Raw genomic sequence first — 21,559 nt, forward strand, 5'->3', positions numbered from 1 at the left:
CTAGCCCAGGACACCCTGCCCACACCTCTGCTCCCTGACTCCTGCCTGGGGTCTAAGGACACAATGGCAAACGGTAAAGGGCCCCTCGGACCTGCCCTGGTGCCCACGGGCACACTGCTGGAAGGCCCTGACGGGTGGGAGGGAGGACCAAACACCGACCACGGCTGTGGTTCCAAAGAAGCGGACGTTTCAGCAACAAGAAGGGACGGCTCCCGCCGCTCGCTAACGTCTTCCACCACGCTTCAGCCTCCAGCCCTAGGAAGCCGGCTACTATGTAAAACATCGCCGCTTTAGGAATAAGCATTTGGTGTTCCAAACTGAACTGTGGGAAACAGCCATTTAAATTAGAAACGTCTTAAATATGTTTTCACCTAATGGCCAGTGTTAACAGACATAACAGCTCTTACTGATGAAATCTCCCTTTGCGGATCTCAGGAAGGCTAATCAGCATTTCGGGAATGTGACATCTGATAAGCAGATCTTGGTAATATTCAATGCACAAGTGAAATTGTTTTTAAAAATAGAGAAAGATTAAGAAAACCAAATAATACAGCAGTTTGAAACTACCTGCCTGGAAACGACTGTACAAAAAAGGTTCCTCTTTTTCTTTGGATTTTATAATTTAATGTTAGATTATATTCATATTGAAAGGTTTTTTTTTAATCATATCTCTTGCAAGGTCATTTCTTAACTTCATAAATATCATCAAAGATGGAAAAACATACTTAAAGCAGTGAATCCAAGTAAATCCAATTGAATTAAGGAATCAAAATGGTCAGCACATAAGGTTAGGCTTCTTTTTAGGGGCACAACAGACGAACAGAGAGGAAGACTTGAAAGAAGCACGAGTGCTACCACTGGCAGCGTCAGGCACTGCTCCGTGATGTCACCATCGTGAGACTAACCCCGGATCTTTGAGCAAAGCAGTAAACTTCTCAGGATTTCACTCTCTTCTCTGTAAGAGAAGGGAGACGGCTATCTAGCTGTCCAGCTTCCTTTATAGTCTGAATCACAAAAATCTCCCCCTAGGATTCAGTTAGTTTACTGGAGTAAAGGCCAGCAGAGTCTTTTATAAAAATAACAGGTTAGACAAACTACTCACGTGCAAGTATCAACATCCAAGCACAAAATGTTCAAATCAATTTTGTATTTATTTACTGTGACAGTAATTTACTGTAACTTATTCACAGTAACAGCAGGAATTGCACCTGATGAACAGTGAGATGCACCAACAAGCTAAGCCTCTGCTGTCGTGTGTAGACAAGTCAAAGCTTCTGCTGACGTGCTTCCTCCCAGGGACGTAACTAAGGCTTCGGTGACACGCTCACTGCCCAGGAAGTCTGATCGCTTTCTCACTGCAGCTTCGTTCATCTTTATAAGCAATTTCACATTCAACCCAGCTAGAAGCTACTTCTAACACCGAACGTCTTTGAAAAGCAAACACTATCTAGAGTTGAAAGCCACTACCCAACACAGAGAAGGTGACCACGTGCTCCCAGCCACACTGACTGCCTCGCCAACGGCAGAGCAGCTTTCAGACACGTGCGTGATACCTGTGAGTGAAGTTTCCTGTGGAGTTCTGAAAATAATGCAGCATCTGCTTCTCTTCTCTGTCGGGTAACTGGAAAGTCAGAAAATGAGCATGTTAATGACACACACCAAAGTTTACTCTTATGATACTATTTCACCATTCACAGTAATGGATAACTCTGACGTCTGCAACGAATCTTGAGCTTAAGAATCAAAATAACCAGGCAACGTCACTTCAACTCCATAAATTTCGTCAGGTCGCTGGATCTGAGATTTGTAAAATATGGACAAAATTAGGCTGGAATCAAAGAGTTTATGTGAAAATTAGCTAAAGTAACAGAAATGATGGGATTTTTTTAGATCCTATCTATAAATAGTAACAAACCGCCCAGTGAGGCAAAGTACCACGAGTTCAGCTAGTTAATAAAGGCCACCTGGAGGGAGGGATGGGAAGTGAAAACATCTCTGGGATTCTAACTGCAAAAGGCAATAACAGAGAAGTACCCCATTCATGACAGTGTGACTTAAAACCACACCTTCTAAGCTTTTTTGTTAATATATACGCAATGCTTCATCTTGCTTTGGTGTAAGATATAATAGTCAGTTACTGTTTCAAAATCGAAATTGAAACAGCCAAGGGGCTAATCTTCACCCAGGAATTCGTTCCATGCCTGCGTGTCCCCAGGGCTCACGGCCACAGCACATTCTCTAGAAGCCAAGGGAACCAACGAGAAGCATCCAGCACGCTGCACGCACCGCCTGTGCACAGATGCCTCTCCGAGGAATCCCGCTACAGCCGAGAGAGAAGCACCGCCCTCAGAAGCTGGCTCACGGGAATCCACGTCTATTCACCCCAGCGTAGCAGGACTGCTTTCTTACAATCTCATCAGCCAAGCTCACTTAGTTTAAATGCTCGAATTCTCCTCTAGAAAGACAATGACCGACTTGACAGCCAGTACCTTTTCACATTCATCACCTAGGAAAGGGTCCCCGCATCATGTACTGACCGTATGGCCCAGCATGTCTCGCATGGACATGCCAGAGGTCGCTTCACCCTGATCAAGCGGCACCTCCAAGTCTCCCTGTGCAGAACGGCAGCGCCCTCTTTAAAATGCACTATTACAAAACGCATTCAACAGAATGAATGCAGCTAAAAATTCAATATAATTTACTTTTACATGTTATTTCTACAGAATGGGACTAATGCTAACTCAGATATAAAAGTCACAGGACAATAAAATATAGTAAGTGATATTAATAAAAATGAACAAAGAATATTCACCCCAAAAATGATGTTTTATCTAATGGACTGCTAAATAAAGCAAAACAAGCCTGGAGTTACAATGTACCTCACTTACCAGTGTGAAAAATGAAGACACCAATAGGTGTGAAATTTTGTCACACACGAGTTTTGCAATTTGTGCCAATATAAAACATACTAGCATTTTATATAAAATGGCAAGTTAACATTTTTGTGCTATTCTAGACGGCAGAACTACCATAACTCAGCTAATCTAATTTACCAAAAACAATCACCAAATTTCAAAAATATTAAAATGTAAAAACTAAGTCTAAGAATGAATGAAAGATGACAGACCACTGGTGACCACTCCATGCACCACCACTGACACCTCAACCACAGCTGGGCCACGTCAGGGATGAGGACTCGGGCTGGAGGCCCAGGGGCAGCCACGGACACCGGGTGATAATGGGCAGAAGAGACGCACCGCGTCTACACAGCAAGCCTCATTTCAAGGGTACAGAGACTACACAGAACAACAAACTGCACACGGTTACAGCTTTCTTCTTAAAAAAGGACCCTTCAGGACCCACCCAACAACGTGGCTGCCAGTCCTGTAACTGAGGACAAACTATCTTCAGCTACTCCAAGGATGTGCAGTGCTCTCACCAGCGGGCCTGGATCTGTACCTCCATAAAGGGCATGGTCTGTTAAATGCAGTACCCAATAGTTGGGGTTCTCACTAATAATCTAAAACGTAGCAATCATCAGGGATCAAGAAGCGAGTACAATGTTCTCAGGCTCAGTTTTACAGACAAGAAAGGAAAATAGTCTCTACAGTATGCTAAATAGTCCGTCCCCCCACCTTACACAGTACCTACATGCCAGGTCACCCCAAGATGTGAATCATCCCAGCCCTGCACTGCTCACCGAGCCTCCCCCAGACCAAGCCGCTCACACGCCAGGGCCTCAACCCTACCCCCGGCTGCCACACCACCCAGCTCAGGTACCCAGCTCTGAAACAGGACATCCACCCAGAGCCCTGGCCAAACAGTTAATAATTCAACAGCTGAGGCAGGAAACGGTGCCGTGAGGAGCTACCTCCGAGAAGGTGGCATTAACACTTGCGACAGCCCGTTTCACCTGGGCGGCTTGAAAGCCGGGCCTGCAGGGAGAACGCACCTGCTTTCTTAGGTGCCAGGCTGCTGCTTAGGTGGCTGGGGCCAGGCTCTTGAGTCTGGAGAACTATGAGGAAAGGGGACCCAGCCCCTGCGGAAGAACAGGGGACAGGGGCGGCTCTCACAGGTGGGCCCTGGTGCTCAGAGCCCCTCCCTCAGATACTGCTGGGACGCACAGTCGGGGGCTAATACGTGGAAAGCTTCCTTTTCTAAGGTAACAAACACTGTGTATGAAAGCTTTCAGGACCATCTCAGAATTAAAACATTCAACAGTAAGCTCTAAAGTACTGCGAGTTACTCACTGAGTTGTTTTAACTGCCAAGATAATACCCTCTGTTATCTGGTCAAAGGGTGCATAAGATTAAATACTTATCTTATCACAAGATAAGCAGCAAGTTATATGAAGTGCTTTTATCTTTCTCACATTCTTAACCCAGGTTATGTTGTTATAATAGTATTTAAAACAACCCCCTTCCACTATGTTCTTGTCCTTATTTTTAATATATATTTTTATATATTTGTAATAGTACCTATAATTAAAATGTGCTTGGGAACTACATATATACATACAAAGAAATACATATATATATAAAGAGATACACAAGTATATATCTCTGTGTGTGTGAGTGTGTGTGTGTATAAACTTAAGCTTTGACAAGTTTAAGAATGCAACACATGATAACACTTAAGAAGAATACGTACGTTCTTTCTTGATTTTTTCAGCTACTAGAAATTCATCTCTTTCAACAGTTGGGGCAAAGTTGCTGCCAATAACTCGCACGGCATACTGGAACTGCTGGGCCACGTCGGCTGAAAGGCAAATAAAAGGATGCAAGTTACCACCATCACGTTACGTTGTGATCCCCTGAAGCTCCAGTTCAACACAGCGCACTGGGCATGTGCATCTACCGTCCACCTTCCCCAGGGCTTAACTGAGAGGACGGAAGAGCCACAGAGAGGCAGAATGAATGACTAAATGAGCAGAAAGACAGTTTTACAGACAAAGTGAGGGAGACAGCAACACAAAGTCTGACAACTCCTAGGAGACAGAAAACAGACTGGACTGATAAACATAAAAAAAGGAGCAGGAAAAGCGCCAGCCCAAACCATGGCACCTGCTCAGCAGAGCCTACGAGGAGCCAGGGCTCACGTGCACATACACACCAGGACTGGCCGCGAGCAACCAAAACGGGCAATAACGTATGAACCATGTGTGCACTTCCAGGTAAAGAGGGTGGCTTAAACACAGACACGTGCCTCCACGCCCTTCAAAAACCCCATGAAACTGAGAAAGGGGGATCTTGTTTTTTCTAAGGCATAAACCTACAAGAGCAAAGAAAACAAGGCAGATCAGTAAACCCTGCTGACTCGACTTCTAAAAGTGGATCCCACTATGATCACTCCATAGCCACTAGCCCATCTCAACAAGTCTCCTGAGTAGCTGGTGACCTACTCCTCCTTTTGCCCCTGGAGTGAATTACCCACACGCAGTCAGGCTGATCCCGAGGAAGGCTACAACACTGGGCCCCTTGCTACCTGCCACCTCTCCTGGCCCAGCTCACGACACACCAGCCATGCTCTGCGGTCCTGCCCTTCCTTGAGGACGCCTCACTCACGTCCAGCTGAGAACCCTGACACACCCTCCCCCACCTAGCTCCTCAGACCGCCTTCCCACCTCCAGCACACGTACACACGCACACACGCACACATGTACACACACACACGCACGTGCGGAGTCTTCCTTAAACACCACTGCACCACAACACAGAAGGTGAGTGTATACATGGGGGAAAGGAGCAAACAGAAGTAACTCACACTGTTTCTGTGGAGTCACAGGATTAGAGGGGAGACCTTCTTCCTCACGTTTTCCCACTTTAAAAATTTTCTACACCAAGTATACATTAATTTTATAAATATTAAGTGTCACTGAACATCACTTATTTAAAAGGAGTGTTTGTATAACTATTTTAGTTAAAAATTATTTTTCGATTACCATGATCCTGAGTTCTACAAACAACAGTTCATTAACAACATACTCGAGGACATTACAGAAAAATCCCCACTCTGAAAGTTTCATAAACTTCTGAATTTTCTCCCACCCAAAATTCAAACCTCCTCAGTACCAGACACCCTCCTCTTCCCTGTCTTCACATCGTCGCCACGCCTCTGTACGTCTACCACATCCCTCCCGCCTCTGCAGCCACGCCGCAGTTTCCCTATCTGCCTGCCAGCCAAGTTTCCAGTCTGTCTTTCTTGTTGATGATAGAGTATTTGAAAAACCCATCCGCTATTTCTTAAACCGAATCCACCTATCTTGTGCTTCAAAGGTGGACGCACAGAATCCAGACCGTGAAGGAAGTCAGCAGAGGCACTTATTCTCTCTTTAATAGTGACTATCATCAAAGATTACAATGCAAAGTGTCAAACAATGCCAACCACAAATTTCTCCTTTAACACCCCCAAAACAGCATTCAATTTTTAAAGTATACGTAAACTCAATCAGTAGTTCAACGAATAATTGCAAAGCACCTACTACGTGCCAAACAGTACAGGCCCTAAGAATAGAATAGACAAGAAATAGTGGCTAACAAGGCAGCCTTTGTGAGAATACAAAAGAATGAGGCCAATAATACACAAGGTAATCAGACTGTGACAAGAGCTACTAAGAAATAGGACATTACGACGGCAAATAACAGGGAAGACTTCGTGACACAGGCTGGCTACGCAAGGCCCCTCCGAGGAAGCGACCTTTAAGACAGGCAGGAGCCTGCCAGGTGAAAAGCCAGAGACCCAGGTGGAAACGACACACTAGTGGGATTCGGGGCTACTCAGGACACTGTTCCTCAAGGAGGCCAATGACTGGATTCTAAAATCCAAACCATCAAAGCCAAACGCACTCCACCAAGAGTCCCAGACAAGGAGGCCCACACAGCAGCTCTGTGATGACCTGGCTTAACCCAAGACTAAAAATAGGAGTATTCAAATTTTGGACCACAGAGTCCCGGAGCACTCTCGCCTCCCATCTGCTCTGGGTATGTGCCGGGGTGGGCGGTTTTCAGGAGCGGGGAAGGGGAGGTACACCCCCGCCAAGCCTCCCACGGCATTTCTGTGAGAAGCAATGGCACCAGTGAACTCCAGAGAGCCGCTGCCGTGCTGCTGACACACACGCCTCCAGCCAAGCAGGTGAGAGGCCACCCCACAGGCAGGGCCACGGCTTTCCCGCCTCTACTCAGCGGCAGGAGCAGGAATGAGTGAGTTCAAGGCAAGACGCGCCAGGATCAGAGGCCTGGGCTCCCGGCGTGGCCCTGCCCGCCGCAGCCGGAGGACAGAGGGCCGGTACTTCACCTCTCCAGGTCTCAGGGACCTCGGCTCTAAAACGAGGCCACTAGGAGCCACTGCCACCTCCCAGAGGGCGCGCAGAGCATCATGGCACACAGCAAGGACTCAACAAACGTTAGCTACCTTTCTTATTATTAACCTGAAAATGTCATTTAAATGTACATTTTGTCTAGCACAGCCATCAAAACTACAACTCAACACAGCACCCTTAGTTTTTAACTTTAAGCAAGATAATGGGGTCTTCATCCTGTAGGTTACAGACAGGCAACAAAATCAGCCTTCAATAGAAATGACCCTCTGGCTGCAGGGTGGGAGAGAAACTGGGAGGAGGTGCAAAGCCAGGGCCGCGACACCGTGGGACCACAGGATCTCAATCCGACACGCGAAGGCCCAGAGAGCACGCAGGTGTGGGCCCAGGAGGTTTCAGATGGAAGACAGCTGCCTCTGCATCCTGAAAGGGTTATTATCCACACATTCAGGTAAAAGACAACCACTGAACTTCAAGGTGCACAAAAATAAGCGAGTCCCCAGGAATTACAAAAACTCTACAGTCGTGTGCTTCCCAGAGATTCAGAAAGTGACGGAGGACAAACTGTCCAAGTCGTAAGTTCCTGCCTTCCTGCACCTCTTCTACCTGTGGGCTTGTGCGCACGTGACATTGCTTTCGTAAAGGACAGGCCAACAGGTCAGTAACCTGAACCAGCAATCCCCACCCCAGACACAGGTCGGAGTGACTGTTCCAGACGCCAAGCTCCAACAGACACCGCCAGGACCAGTATCTCTGGAGATGGGGCCCACAATATTAGTTGTGAATAAGTGCCACATTTAGAGAATTCAAAGTGAAAAGACGTAACACTGCATACAGTAAAGTCTTCCCCCTCCACTACTGTCTGGCCACCAGCTCCTCTCCCGAAAGCAGCCAGTGTTACCAGGTTCTCGTGAGATCACAGATGACTCTGATCACAGTGCTGGTTGAAAAGCAACGCTCTAAACAAAACCAAAATAAAAACCATTGCTCTAGCTTGTGGTTCTCAAACTTTTTGGTCTCAAGGCCCCTTTACACTTTTAAGATTGAGGACCCCTAAAAGTCTTTTATTTATGTGGGTTACATCAATCTATACTTACTGTATTAGAAACATAAACCATGATCATTTTTAAATACTAATTCATTTTAAAATAGCAATAATAAACCCATTAAGTACAATTTTCAAATGAAGCCTAAACCTTTAAAATTTCAATATACACATTAATAAACATTTAAGTACATTTTAACATACACATAATAAGGGTTTTTTTCCCACATAATATGTTTTGATGTATATTTAATACACATTGATTTTCCCAAGGTAAAGACTACACTTTGTTTGGAACTTCATCAAGAACTCTTCACAATTTTCAAAAATCATAAACCCCACAGCAACACCACTTGTGGTCCACAAACCAAGACGACATCCTTTCCCTGCCTGCACCATGGCTCACGCTGCCCTCACATGGCCGTTCCCAGTCAGGGCCATCGTCTGACCTCAGTTTGTGGGCTACTGTAGTCCTACCTAAGCGTTTGTGCTAAAACACTTACCTAACAAAAACTCCTGTATTTCTTCTTAATCTCTAGTTTGAAAGAGGATTACAAAGTATGAAAAGGAATGTGGCCTCTGGCAGAGCTGAAACACTATAACATCAAGTACATTGTTTCCAAAGACAGAAATAATGACTATCCAAAGATATAATAATGAGTAAAGTGTTCTCCAGGAGAGGCTCAAGGATGTGGAGAGAGAATTCTCCTCTCACTGACTGGCACTGTGTGTTTCAAACAAATTCACAAGTGTTATAAGCTGGAAAAGGGGGGAAATAATGGTTATACTAACTTCATAAAAGTGTCAAGCATCATTATAGCTAGGTGCTTTGCTTCTGAAGGTCCCTTGAAGCTAACTACAAATTAAAAAAAAAACTTTATGAAAAACTGATTCATATGAAATTCACATTAAAAGTAACAAGTGTCTATTATGCCTCAATTTCACAGTATTAAAAAAGCAATATTATAAAAGCATAAGGCCAATTGTTTGTAAGCTCACTAGAAAATGTAGTTAATCAAACGTTCCACTAAGTTAACAGATAAAATACCCACCAATGAATAGAAAAATTTTTTTAAATCTCAAACACTGTAAAGGCAGCAATAACATTGCTCCTTTGTTCACTAAGGAAGAATAAATTAAAACAGACCAAGGCAAGCTATTAAAGACATATATTCTTCAGTAAGTAGTAGCATAATTTGGAATTACGAAAACAACTGTTTGGCAATCCTAGCTGTCCAGAACAGAATAAAGAGAGCATTGTTTTAGTGGACTTTATGATATATTTTACTCTGAGAGGACCCCTCAGGATCTCACAGACAGCTTATTTACTTTTTTTTTCCTTCCAGTTTTATTGAGATATGACTGACATGCATCACCGTATAAGTTTAAGGTGTACGGGAGCCAATTTACTCTTAATTTAGACACAATTCTACACGGTGCAGAACTTTCTGAAAAGTTTTTCAACCTCCTGGAATGGGTGAAACTAAGTCAATCAAAAGGAGCCTCAAATGTTAAAAAAAAAATTTGAGAAACATGATGACACCTAGCAATGAATGAATGGTCTTCAAAGTCTAGTTGTGACAATGGAAACGGATGAATGTGTGGTTTATCCCCAGAGGAAAACTGAGGGCCCACGGGTGTAACGCAAACCCTGACTTTAACATGAGTGAATCATGACCAACATCAGTTCCCTGGTGACTCCTATGATCAGGAACATCTAATCAGAAAGGCAACTCAGACACACACAGAAGAGCTGGAGATAAAACCAGAAAACAGCCAGGCCCCGCCCTCCTCAAGACCTTGGCACAGGTGTTCCAGGGCCCCTCCCTCTCTCCACCCAGGTCTCTGTTTAGGTATCCTCAGCTTTCCCTCAATATACCTTTACCCTGGGCTTCCCTGGTGGCACAGTGGTTAAGAATCCGCCTGCCAATGCAGGGGACACGGGTTTGATCCCTGGTCCAGGAAGATCCCACATGCCATGGATCAACTAAGCCCATGCGCCACAACTACTAAGCCTGTGTTCTAGAGCCCATGAGCCACAACTACTGAGCCTGCGTGCTGCAACTACTGAAGCCCATGTGCCACAACTACTGAAGCCCGTGCTCGGCAACAAGAGAAGCCACTGCAATGAGAAGCACGTGCACCGTAACAAAGAGTAGCCCCACTTGCAGGAATGAAGACCCAACGCAGCCAAAAATAAATTAATTTTTAAAAAAAGATTAAATCTAGTCTAATAACTTGTAAATTAAAAAAAAATCCCTTTACCCTACTTTATTTTTCATCACAGCACCACTAAACAACATTATAAGTTTACTGATTTTTTTTTAATAAGGAACGTTTCTTCCACTCTAACGATGAGAGAAAACCTTCTTGTTTTTAATTTTTATTTATTTAACTTTTTGGCTGCGCCACATGGTATGTGGGATCTTAGTTTCCCTGACCAGGGATCAAACCTGCGCCCCTGCATTGGAAGCATGAGTCTTAACCACTGCACCACCAGGGAAGCCCCTAAGTTTACTGATTTTATCACATATCCTCCACTAGAATGTAGGATCTATGAGAGGAATTACCTGTCTCTCTACCTCTGCATCACCAGCGCCTAGCACAGTGCCTGGAGGTGGGGGGAGCCCAAAGATTTCTTAGATGAACAAAGAGAAAGAATGAAACTTCAAAAACTGGAGCAAGAACCGTGTAAAGTCAGTGTCATTTAGCAGACTGACCAAATAAAATTCATCTTTTTGCTCCTAAGACTATCAAATAAATTATGTACGCTAATCACGAAAGGTCAAAATGCCGTCTCAATTCTTTAATTTTGTTTTAAGTCTCCCTGCAAAAACTGCACACTTTCTTTCCCACATTATGGTGCTCAAGGAGTAAGTAACCCAGTTGCTTCAATTACCCAAAAGATCCCTTCGTAGTGCATCCCCTCTTCCCCCCTCCCTCCCGCCAAAACAAACATCGAGAGACGACAAACTGTGCCGTGTTCTACGGTTCCAGAACTACACAATGGCTTGACCTACTGCACGGGACTGGTCTGGTAGCAGGACTCGCCATGTGAACCCTGCAGAAATGGTTTTACATCAAAAGCAACCAACCCTCAGCCCTTCGTCGAAGGAAAACGTGGCAGGTAACCGTCATAGGCACCTTTGCATGATCCTCAAATCCGCTCCTTTGCTAACGTTAAGGGGAAACTGTGTGGCGCCACCACCCGGACCCCCTCCGCGGCGTCACCCCCGCGCAGTCACGGGCGTGTGACCCGGGCCAGCCCGCCGCACTCTCCATCCGGATAAGCACGGGAGCGCCCGCCGGGCCTTGCGGCCGGAGGAGGCGGACGCGCGGCGGCTGACCGTCCTCCGGGCTGCACCCCGGCACCGCGCCGGGCAGCGGTGACTCAGCCGCCCCGGGACCGGCCTCCTTCCCCCGCCCAGGGGGCTGCAGCGCCCGCAGGCCCGCCAGCCCCGACCCCGCCAGCCCCGGGGACGCCTCCCAGCCGCCCGGCCAGCCCCGCTACCTTCACTCCTGCCCAGGATCCGGCAGCACAGGTTCTGCAGCAGGACGTTCGGCGACTTCTGGTCCGGGGTCGCCATCCTAGCCCGGGGCTGCCCGCGGGGGCCCCGCGAAGCCCCGGCGCTCGCCCGCCCCGCCCCGAGCCTGGCGTGCTCCGGAGGCCCGGCCGCCCGCGTCCGCCCCGCGTCACGCGGGCTCCCGGGCTCGCGGCTAAGGGCTCGCGAGCTAAGGGCTCGCGGACAGCGCCGGCAAGAAGGGCGCCATTTTGACGGAACCCGCCGAAACGCGGGCCCCTCCCACAATGCCCCGCTTCTTCCGGGCGCTCGGGGCCGCAGGTGCGCCTGCCTAAGGGTTCCTCCCGACAACTGCGGCCCAGCCAGGAAAGTTCCGGAACCAGGCGCCCCAGCCGCTGGTGCTCGGGGTGCTCAGACCCACAAACGTCCCCAGGTGTCCTCGAGGGTCAGGACGGCACCGACCCCCAGACGTCCTCAGCAGAGGGTCAGGACGGCCCCTGACCTGCTGTAAGAGTGGAGGGTGCCCTGCAGCGCTTTCACAGTCCATAATTTTTTTTAAAGGATCATTGGTTCTACTTACACTTTGGGTGGAGAAGTCTGTTTATAGAAGTACAAGGGTTTTATGATTTTCGACACGTGGCTGACCATCGACACCGGCCACATTGTCCAGCTTTTCATAAGAGTGCTGTTTGGCACCTCCCCACCCCCAGCCCCAGGTAACTAGTCAGTCAGACAAGAGCGAGAGAAGGGGGCAGGCTCGACCACCAAAATGTGCTACATGGTCACGTGTGGCTACCTGGGGAAAGGGGCTGGCTGATGGCAAGACTTGGGGAAATTAAGCAGCTGCTGCGGTTAGGGGTAATGATGGCTACAGAGAGCACAGGGTGGACTGTGCTGGGGTACATGCGGAAACCTAGGGTCCTTGCATTTCTAGCTAGAGGCTCAGGCATAGGCAGAACCAGAGGGCATCTATAACAGCCCTAAAAGAAATCTCTTATTCTTGTACCTGCTAAGTCATCAGAACTGAGGACCAGACTCCAGTTATGATGCAAGTTCAACACACAGTCCTTCCAAGTCTCTCCTGTTAAGGGTGGATGGTTAATTGAGAAGAAGTGGACCCTGAGGTTTGAGATGGAGACGTTTGGGTAAAACGTGAAAACCCAGGTCACCTGAACCTTCTTAAACACAGCAGGAAACCCCTCCTCGTGTGTGTGTGTGTGTGTGTGTGTGTGCGTGTGCGTGCGTGCAGAGTCTGGCCTTTCCTCCATTTTCTGAAGAATCAGGTTGGCTCTTCTCAGCAGCAAGTGAAGCAGAATTCCAAAGGACTCAAGTCATCCTACAGAAGGAGTGAAAGAGTGGACAGAGAAACAAAAAATCAAAGAGGACAACAGAAAACAAACTTTTAAAACAGTGTACCTAAATCCAACCACTCTAATGACGGCAACAAGTGTTAATGGATGAAACGCTCCATTAAAAGGCCAAGATTGCCAGAATGAGTGAAGGAAAAAAGCAGGACCTAATTACAGGTTAAGACATTTTAATATAAAAAGTTGGTAGACAGTAAATGGGTGGAGAAAAGATATACCAAGAAAACAGTGAGGATAGCAAGGCTGGAGTGGCCACATTAACATCAGGTAAAATAGACTCGGAGACGGGGAGTGTCCAGAGACAGAGAAGGACATCTCGTGCTGATAAAAGGGTCAGTTCCTTAGGAAGACACAACTGTAAATGCGCGTGTGCCTGATGACAGACCCTCAAAATACATGAAGCCAGAGGGACTTCCAGAGATGATGGGTGAGGATGCAAGCAACTCCTTTTCACCAAAAAAAAAGCAGAAAACTGGACCAATTTGCCAAGATGAACCAAGCCAGGGCACTGGAAATCAACCAAAGATAGACCACAAATTGGAAAGCATTCAGTCTTGAAAAAATGATGGAGCTTCTAGGGAGAAAAATGTGCATCTGTGGTCTTCTTGCCAGGACTGCTCCAGTCCCCACCACACAGCTTGACCCAGGAGAGCCCTGGTACTCCCAGTGCACGGTGGCTGCCCGACCATCAGCTTTGGTCCCAGAAGGGGTGGGCTCAATTTGGGGCAGGAGGTGAAAAGCCATGGCTCACCAGCTAAAGGGGGCTTGGTAGGAAACGAACAGGGTGACACTCCAGCTACAGTAGCCCAAGGTTGGGGGCCTACTTGGTACAAGTGGCAGCCCCGCCAGGATTTTAATGCCGAGTGTGACTTTTGTCACCTTGACTAGCCATGGTGCCCAGATGTGTGGTCAAACATTGTTCTAGGTGTCTCTGCGAGTGTGTTTTGGGATGAGATTAACATGTAAATGGTAGGCTTTGAGTAAAGCAGATTGCCCTCCGTAGCGTGGGTGGGCCTCACCCAATCAGTTGAAGGCCTGAATAGAACGAAAGACTGACCTTCCCCAAGGATGAGGGAGCTCTGCCAGCAGGCGGCCTTCAGACTCGAGGTGCAGCATCAGCTATTCCCTGGGTCTCCAGCTGACAGCTCACCCTGCAGATTGTGGAACTGCCATTCCCACACTCATGTGAGCCAATCCCTTAAAAGAACTCAATCTCTTTCCCTCACTCTAGATAGATGATAGTGTAGAATATAAAACAATAAAAAATTTTCATCCACTTAAAGAAAAAAAGAAATAAAAATGAACATAGAACAGGAGGGACAAGAGAAAACCTATTAAGATGGTATGTTGAAACCAAAGTAGCTCACAAATTACATTAAATATAAACGCACTAAGTCCACAGAGGTGAAGAACAATTCTACTCACATCCCATCGAGGCTGCAGTCTATTGACTGGATGTCTCACTGCTGGTGTGGACCTTGGTCAGCTGCCCTCCAGTGGTGTTCGTACAGTTACTCCTTTTCTCTTTCCTTTCTTGCTCTTTGGAAGAATGTCACTGTGCAGCCCACACCTAGGGAGTGGGTAGTTATGGTCCCCTTCCCTAAGTGTGGGGTACCTACACAGATTTATGTAAAATTTTTCTGCATGGAGATTTGTTTATTCTCCCCCATTTGCTTGTTTTTCAACAATTTACTTATATCAGTATGCATTTGTGGGTATTTATTTTTATACTTTGGGTCATAATCCAATTATGCATCACTTATTTTCTTGCTCAGATTGTTCCAGCCTTGGCTCTTGGGAGCTGTTTCAGCTGGCTCCTTGGACACTCCCTCATGGCCATGAGTTCTTTAAAAATAGTGAATAGACTTAATGGGTTTTAGTATCTTTTTTTTTTTTTTTTTTTTTTTTGGCTGCACTGGGTCTTTGTTGCTGCGTGTGGGCTTTCTCTAGTTGCACTGAGCGGGGACTACTCTTTGCTGCAGTGTGTGGGCTTCTCACTGCAGTGGCTTCTCTTGTTGCGGAGCATGGGCTCTAGGCACACGGGCTCTAGAGTGCAGGCTCAGTAGTTGTGGTGCACGGGCTTAGCTGCTCCGCCGTAGGTGGGATCTTTCTGGACCAGGCCTCGAACCCGTATCCCCTGCACTGGCAGGCGGATTCTTAACCACTGCGCCACCAGGGAAGCCCAGTATCATTTTAAACTTATAGAACGTCAAGTAAATAGTACAGAAAGGCTCATCGACCCATCCACCCCAAACACAGCTTCCCCTATTATTAACATTTTGCATGAGTGTGGTATATCTGCTACAATTAATGAACCAGTATGGACATGATGTTATTAACTAAAGTCCGTAGTTTATGTTAGTCCAGTGCTTCTGGGCGGTGGGTTATTGTGGTAAGACAGCGAATTCTGTGGTCAGGTGTCCCCGTCTCAATTTTTCTGTAAAACGGTGAGGCGGTCATGTGGGATACCACGGCAGAGAGTTTCCACATCTGAGTATTCGCATTCCCTCCTTCCCCGTGTGATCTGCTGCTCCGTCTCACTCCTCCTTGATATGGGCTACATTTAAAATTCTTTCATATTCTATCTCTTATGTCACATTTGATATCGTAGGAAAAAACCCATTCAAGTTGCCTCAATTGGAAGCTTTGTGATTAAGGGCCTTCAGTACCCAACTCAGTGATTATAAAGACCGGTAATGATTGATTGACTAAAACTAGTGAACAGTCTTTCAAATTACAATGAATTTTTAAATTGATATTCACTTTTCTTTTTTGAGGCCATAATAATTTACTGTTCTGACATCAGATCAACAGAAAGAATCTCCAATTAGACTTTGAAAACTCATATATTTCAGGAACATGTCATTTAACCCTAGTAAGTGGATGGATAAATTACTTTAGAAGTCAAGAAGTCTTTTGAGCCACTGTCCTTTCTGTTATCTTGTTTTGTGAGTATGTAGTGTTTCTTCTCATACTTTTAAAAAATTGTAATCAGTTTTCAAAGGCTGACATCTGACACAGCTTTACTATAAATACCACCAGGACTGAGTATTACCTTTGCCCTTCTCCCCGGCTTAGGAAGCAGGAGCCCCTACGCCCCTCTTTTCTAGCATTGTTTTTGTCAGAGTTCTTTTATCTTATTTCTCAGGTCTATATTTACAGGTTTTGAAGTATATCACATTTTTTAGTATGGTGTTCAACCGGCACGTTGCTTCTTTGACTTTAGAAGTATTTTAAATTAATTTTAAAAACACTATTTTAAAAGAATACAAATGACTTTTCATAATGGGGATGAAATATCCTTGCTTGGGTACAAAATTCTGTGACTAGTATTTCCATCCTGCCCTCATCTCTCCCCTCTGACCGTGGATTTACCAACTTTACCTTCCCAGTTTACTCATGATCTGGTTGAATGTTCTTATGCTGTTGTCTGGGGGTGGCTGGGAATAGGTGGATTCTCTTGGTAGAAGACTGAACAGAGTTTTAGAGATTCTTCAAGCCTAAGCAGAGCCGTTGTGAGGAGGAAAGAAAGAGAAGGTGCACAGTGGGGCAGGCTGTCCGCGTAGCTGGTGGGTCGCGGCTGCAGTGCTCGGCACGTGGTGCTGGCGTCGGATCTTTGGAAGATATAACCTGCCTCCGGGACTAGGGACTAGACGCCCTTTTCGAGTCAGGTTAAAGGTGACAGCTGGCCTGCCTCCTGCGTGGGTCCCTCCGTGCCCTGTGCCCGCCCCTCACCACCCCAGGCACATGAGGTGGGCTGAGGGTTCCTCTCCTCCCGGGGCTGAGAAACCTGGGTTAAAGCCCTCGCCGGCCCAGGCTGGCCCTAGTACAGTGTTCGATTCCACGGCAGGATATACCCTGTGCCCCCAAAGTCTGTGAAGCTTCTGGGACCCAGACCGCCTTTGTCCATTCATCACTCCCAGGCCCTCAGGGCCCATCCGCAGGGGCTGCGGGGGTCACGATGTCCACCAGGCCACCACGGCCACCTGGCCCAGCATTGCTAGGTTACAGAGCTGCCGCGATCTGCTCTTTGCGTGCAGTGTGGACTGGCCCATCTCTAATCATCACAAGCCCAGTCCGGTTCTCCCCGTTGCAACCTGAAGTTATCAATCCCTTGTCCAAGTTCACAGCCAGGGTCAGACCCATGATTCAAATCTGGGTCACAGGACCCCGAGACGGTGCGTTTCAGCCTCTCCTCCAGACACTCGTGATCACTGCTGAGCTGCTCTCCGGGGTCTTCAGCCCTTCGGTGCTAAGGAATTTGAGGAACGCTGCAAGGAGAAATCTGATAACGCCTTTGAAAACAGAAATTAATTAGTTTTCCAGATGATTAGAGCACTTAGTCCCCGTTTGCTTGAACAAATGCTTCTCTGAGTTAACAATGGGCAGACAGGGAGCCTCTTTGAGCCACCAACTCTTCAAGGAGCCGTCGTGGCCGCTGAGGTCTAACACTTTCTGCCGGGCTCGGGGCTTTGTGCTCAGGGATTGATTTGAAGCACGTGAATGACTGGACCGCTCGCTTATTTCTATAAATATCTATTCTGTGTTACCTTGGCAGCGACAGAATTCAGCTCATCTCTGCATCGTGGAAAAAGACATTTGCTGTTTGTCACGTTTTTATATTTGCTGTGCCTCAGATGACAATGGGATGGACCCGTGACCCATCATGCACAACCAGCACTGTTTGTTCGTTTTACATAAAATTTGCTTGAGTATATTTTTAAAGACACAGCTGGAATATATCAACACGAGGCGAGTCTGTATAATATGAAACACAGAATCAAAGCCAAGAAAATCCCCCATCTTGTGTCTTACACATTAACTCTTTGTTTTAACATCTTTATTGGAGTATAATTGCTTTACAACGGTATGTTAGTTTCTGCTGTATAACAAAGTGAATCAGCTATACGTACACATATATCCCCATATCTCCTCCCTCTTGCGTCTCCCTCCCACCCTCCCTATCCCTCCCCTCTAGGTGGTCACAAAGCAGCGGAGCTGATCTCCCTATGCTAACACATTAACTCTTCGATTTACACCAATTACATTCTCCCACAATCCCTCGCTGCCATTCACATTCAGTGTATAATGTAAATATAAAATTACCGTGTAGATATTCCCAAGGCGAGGTCTGCATTCTAAAGTCTCCCTGTGCACAACCTCAATTTACAGTTTAGGAGCAACAGACTTAACACAAATTGTAAATCAACTATACTTCAATTAAAAAATTGATTAATTTTTTAAAAAAATGCAGCAGCCTTACTAAAGCAGAGGAACAACACCAAAACCAGAGGTGGGTGATCTGACGGCCCCGGTCCTTACGCGGGCGGATCGTCTAACTTCTTCTTACCTGCTTTCTGATCTGAAAAATAAAAGCGGCAGCATTTTATTAATTTCAGATTCTTGTTCAAAGAACGGAGTGGATCACACCCCGTACACGCTGGCCTTGCCTGACCGTGACACCTCAGGGTCCCCCATCAGCCTTCGCAGAAATTGCATCCCAAGAATGGCTGCAATATCTTTGTAGCTTTCAAGGCTGTCTTTGTGTTATAAGGGGGTTGTTTCAGAATTTTCTCCCCCTAAAACCGGGTCTTTCTTCTTTGAGGGTGATTTTATTTAATTACTAATTCTCTATGTTTGGTAGCTTTGTTTTGCTTTGTTCTTAAACTCAGAAGCCGTTGAGAATTCAGTATAACAATCTTAAATGTTAATAACATCCACAAACGTATCGTGCTTAATTTTTTATCCTTGGTTTATAAAATGGGGTCAAAGGTAACATGTACATGAAGGAAAGCAAAGGAAGGAGGAAAGGAAAGAGATCTTAAAAAATTATTTATTTATTTTTGGCTGCCTTGGGTCTTCGTTGCTGCACGCGGGCTTTCTCTAGTTGCGGCAAGCGGGGGCTACTCTTCGTTGCAGTGTGCAGGCTTCTCATGGTGGTGGCTTCTCTTGTTGCGGAGCACGGGCTCTAGGTGCGTGGGTTTCAGTAGTTGTGGTGCACGGGCTTAGTTGCTCTGCGGCATGTGGGATCTTCCTGGACCAGGGCTCGAACCCGTGTCCCCTGCGTTGGCAGGCAGACTCTTAACCACTGTGCCACCAAAGAAGCCCCAAGAGATTGACTTTGCTCACTTTATATCCAGAATTTTGTTATGCTGGCTCTGCTTCAAATCGACACTCCAACTCTCTTGTTTTAACTGTAACTGTAACTTAAACCGTCCACCTTCTCTATTCAGATCAGTTTCCTTCCTGGGATCTTAAGAGCAGATTTCCGGGCAAAGACGTCACTGCTTAAGCCCTATTTCCAGAATTCCCAAAAGCATTTTGGTGGTAAAGTGATAGGATTTCTTACTGTCCTGTGGGAAAGCAATCCAATCAATTTCAAATGCTTTGTTCTAATTTCCACCAGGTCTTATCAAGTTTTACCCCATTTTCCTTAGTGTCTTGGCATTATGGCCTCTTATTTTCAATTTATGCATTCATTCTATCTTACTAAGGTTTTCTTTTGGCATCTTTTAGTTGGGGAAATGGCCTTCATATATTAACTTACGAAATTGTTTTTATTTAATGGCAGTGTTATATATACACAATTATTTAAAAATAAACTTTTTTCTGCCCCCAAGATAACAAATGTACATGGGAAAAATTGAGAAGCAACAAAAATACCTAAAGGATAAAAATCAGGCAGAATTGCACCCATAGGGACAGCCCCCATTAATTTTTTTCCCCATTAATGTTTTAGCATCTATACACCCAGTCTCCCTCTGTGTGTGTGCACGTCCATATACATGCAATTGTACTACACGTACTATTTTGTGACCTCCAGTTTCACTCAATATCACATCTTGTGTTTTTCTGTGTCATCAAATAGGCTAAAGCCTGACCATTACTGACTACAGAATATCCCGTCACGTGGATGTGTCACAGTTTATGTGATTGAGCTCCCTCTTCACGATCCTGGATGTCCTGTTTGTTTGCACATGTTTTGTTATTATATGCAAAGAACATTAAAGCCAATAAAGACAGCTTTGGACCGCAAACACTGGCTGAAGTTTGTTTGTAAAGCCATCCGTTTGGAGCAGACAAGCACTCTAAGTCTTCATCAGAACTGTTTCCTTGAGGGTGACGTTCTCTTAGCCCATCTCATCAGAAGTTAGAGCGAGTTGGGAAGGATTCCGGCCTTTCCACCTCCGCTTGGCACTTCACAGATTTGACCAGGCAGTGCCACGAGGAAGAAAGGGAGCAGGGTTTGGAGCCAGACGGGAGCTTCCCATCCTGGCTCTGCTGTCGACCGTCCATGTGGCCATCGCAAAGGCACAGACACACTCGAGTCATGGCTTCCTGGTCCGTACGGAGGAGGCAGGCACACTGCGAAGGTAAACATACTGCGAAATGCTACACAAACTGAACCTCTTAGTGACACGGAACGATGTCTCATTATACCTATGCTCCTAACCAGGAGCTACAGATAAGACAGTTTGCCTCACCAAGCCTCCCTGAAGTGGAGGTTATGATCCCTATTTTAGAAATAAGGAGGCTGAGGCTCAGAGAGGTTGAGTGTTTTGCATGAGCTCACACAGCAGTAAATGGCCAAGCAGGGACTAGGATTCATGTCTCTTCCAGGCTGAGGCTGCTTCTGCTATTAGCACATTACCTAATAGTAACTTTGTAATAGAAATTTGGATTACCAATTAGAATGTAGTTTTTAAATCTCTATTGGATTATTGATGGTCTATAAAATGCATTAATACTTCTTTTTTTTAATTTTTAAATTTATTTGGTTGCACCAGGTCTTAGTTGCGGCAGGCAGGCTCCTTAGTTGTGGCATGTGAGCTCTTAGTTGAGGCAAGCATGTGGGATTTAGTTCCCTGGCCAGGGATCGAACCCGGGCCCCCTGCATTGAGAGCACAGAGTCTTAACCACTGGGCCACCAGGGAAGTCCCTAAAATGAATTATTAGTTCTTATTTTAACACTATTTAAAAATTAGGGGGACCGCAATGAGAAGTCCACACACAGCAACAAAGACCCAACACAGCCAACAATAAATAAATAAATATTCATTTATTTAAAAAAAATTTGGAGATAAAAACTCAGTACAACATCGTGTGTTAAAAAAACCTTTGCAGGAATTCCCTGGCAGTCCAGTGGTTAGGACTCCGTGCCTTCATTGCCGTGGCCCAGGTTCAATCCCTGGTCAGGGAACTAAAATCCCACAAGCTATGTGGCGTGGCCAAAAAAAAAAAATCTTTGCCAGTTGACATCTACCGTGTCAAAGCTGCTGTCTCTGTACACTTTTTAAAAGCAATGTTTTTT

General features: G+C 46.0%; 1 protein-coding gene and 1 non-coding gene across 7 annotated transcripts in view; both read right to left on the reverse strand.

Moving 5' to 3' along the window:
* Positions 1-12,123, reverse strand: part of TUBGCP3 (tubulin gamma complex component 3) — a 60,743-nt gene extending 48,620 nt beyond the window's left edge. For 3 of the 6 annotated variants that reach the window (XM_060128829.1, XM_060128830.1, XM_060128827.1), the window contains exons 1-3: positions 11,872-12,120; positions 4,651-4,758; positions 1,554-1,621 (exon numbers count right to left, since the gene is read on the reverse strand). In XM_060128829.1, coding sequence (XP_059984812.1) covers positions 1,554-1,621; positions 4,651-4,758; positions 11,872-11,947 — 252 coding nt within the window. In that variant the 5' untranslated portion in view covers positions 11,948-12,120. Of the gene's footprint in view, positions 1-1,553; positions 1,622-4,650; positions 4,761-11,871 lie in introns of those variants that run through there. The other 3 variants (XM_060128832.1, XM_060128828.1, XM_060128831.1) reach the window with 3 other exon arrangements.
* Positions 12,124-21,109: 8,986 nt separating this feature from the next.
* TRNAE-CUC (transfer RNA glutamic acid (anticodon CUC)) lies at positions 21,110-21,182 on the reverse strand. Its single transcript has one exon. It is a non-coding gene; the product is annotated as a tRNA-Glu (tRNA).
* Between the last annotated feature and the right edge of the window lie 377 nt (positions 21,183-21,559).

This window comes from Lagenorhynchus albirostris, chromosome 18 (genome assembly GCF_949774975.1).
Source record: "Lagenorhynchus albirostris chromosome 18, mLagAlb1.1, whole genome shotgun sequence".
NCBI classification, from domain to species: Eukaryota; Metazoa; Chordata; class Mammalia; order Artiodactyla; family Delphinidae; genus Lagenorhynchus; species Lagenorhynchus albirostris.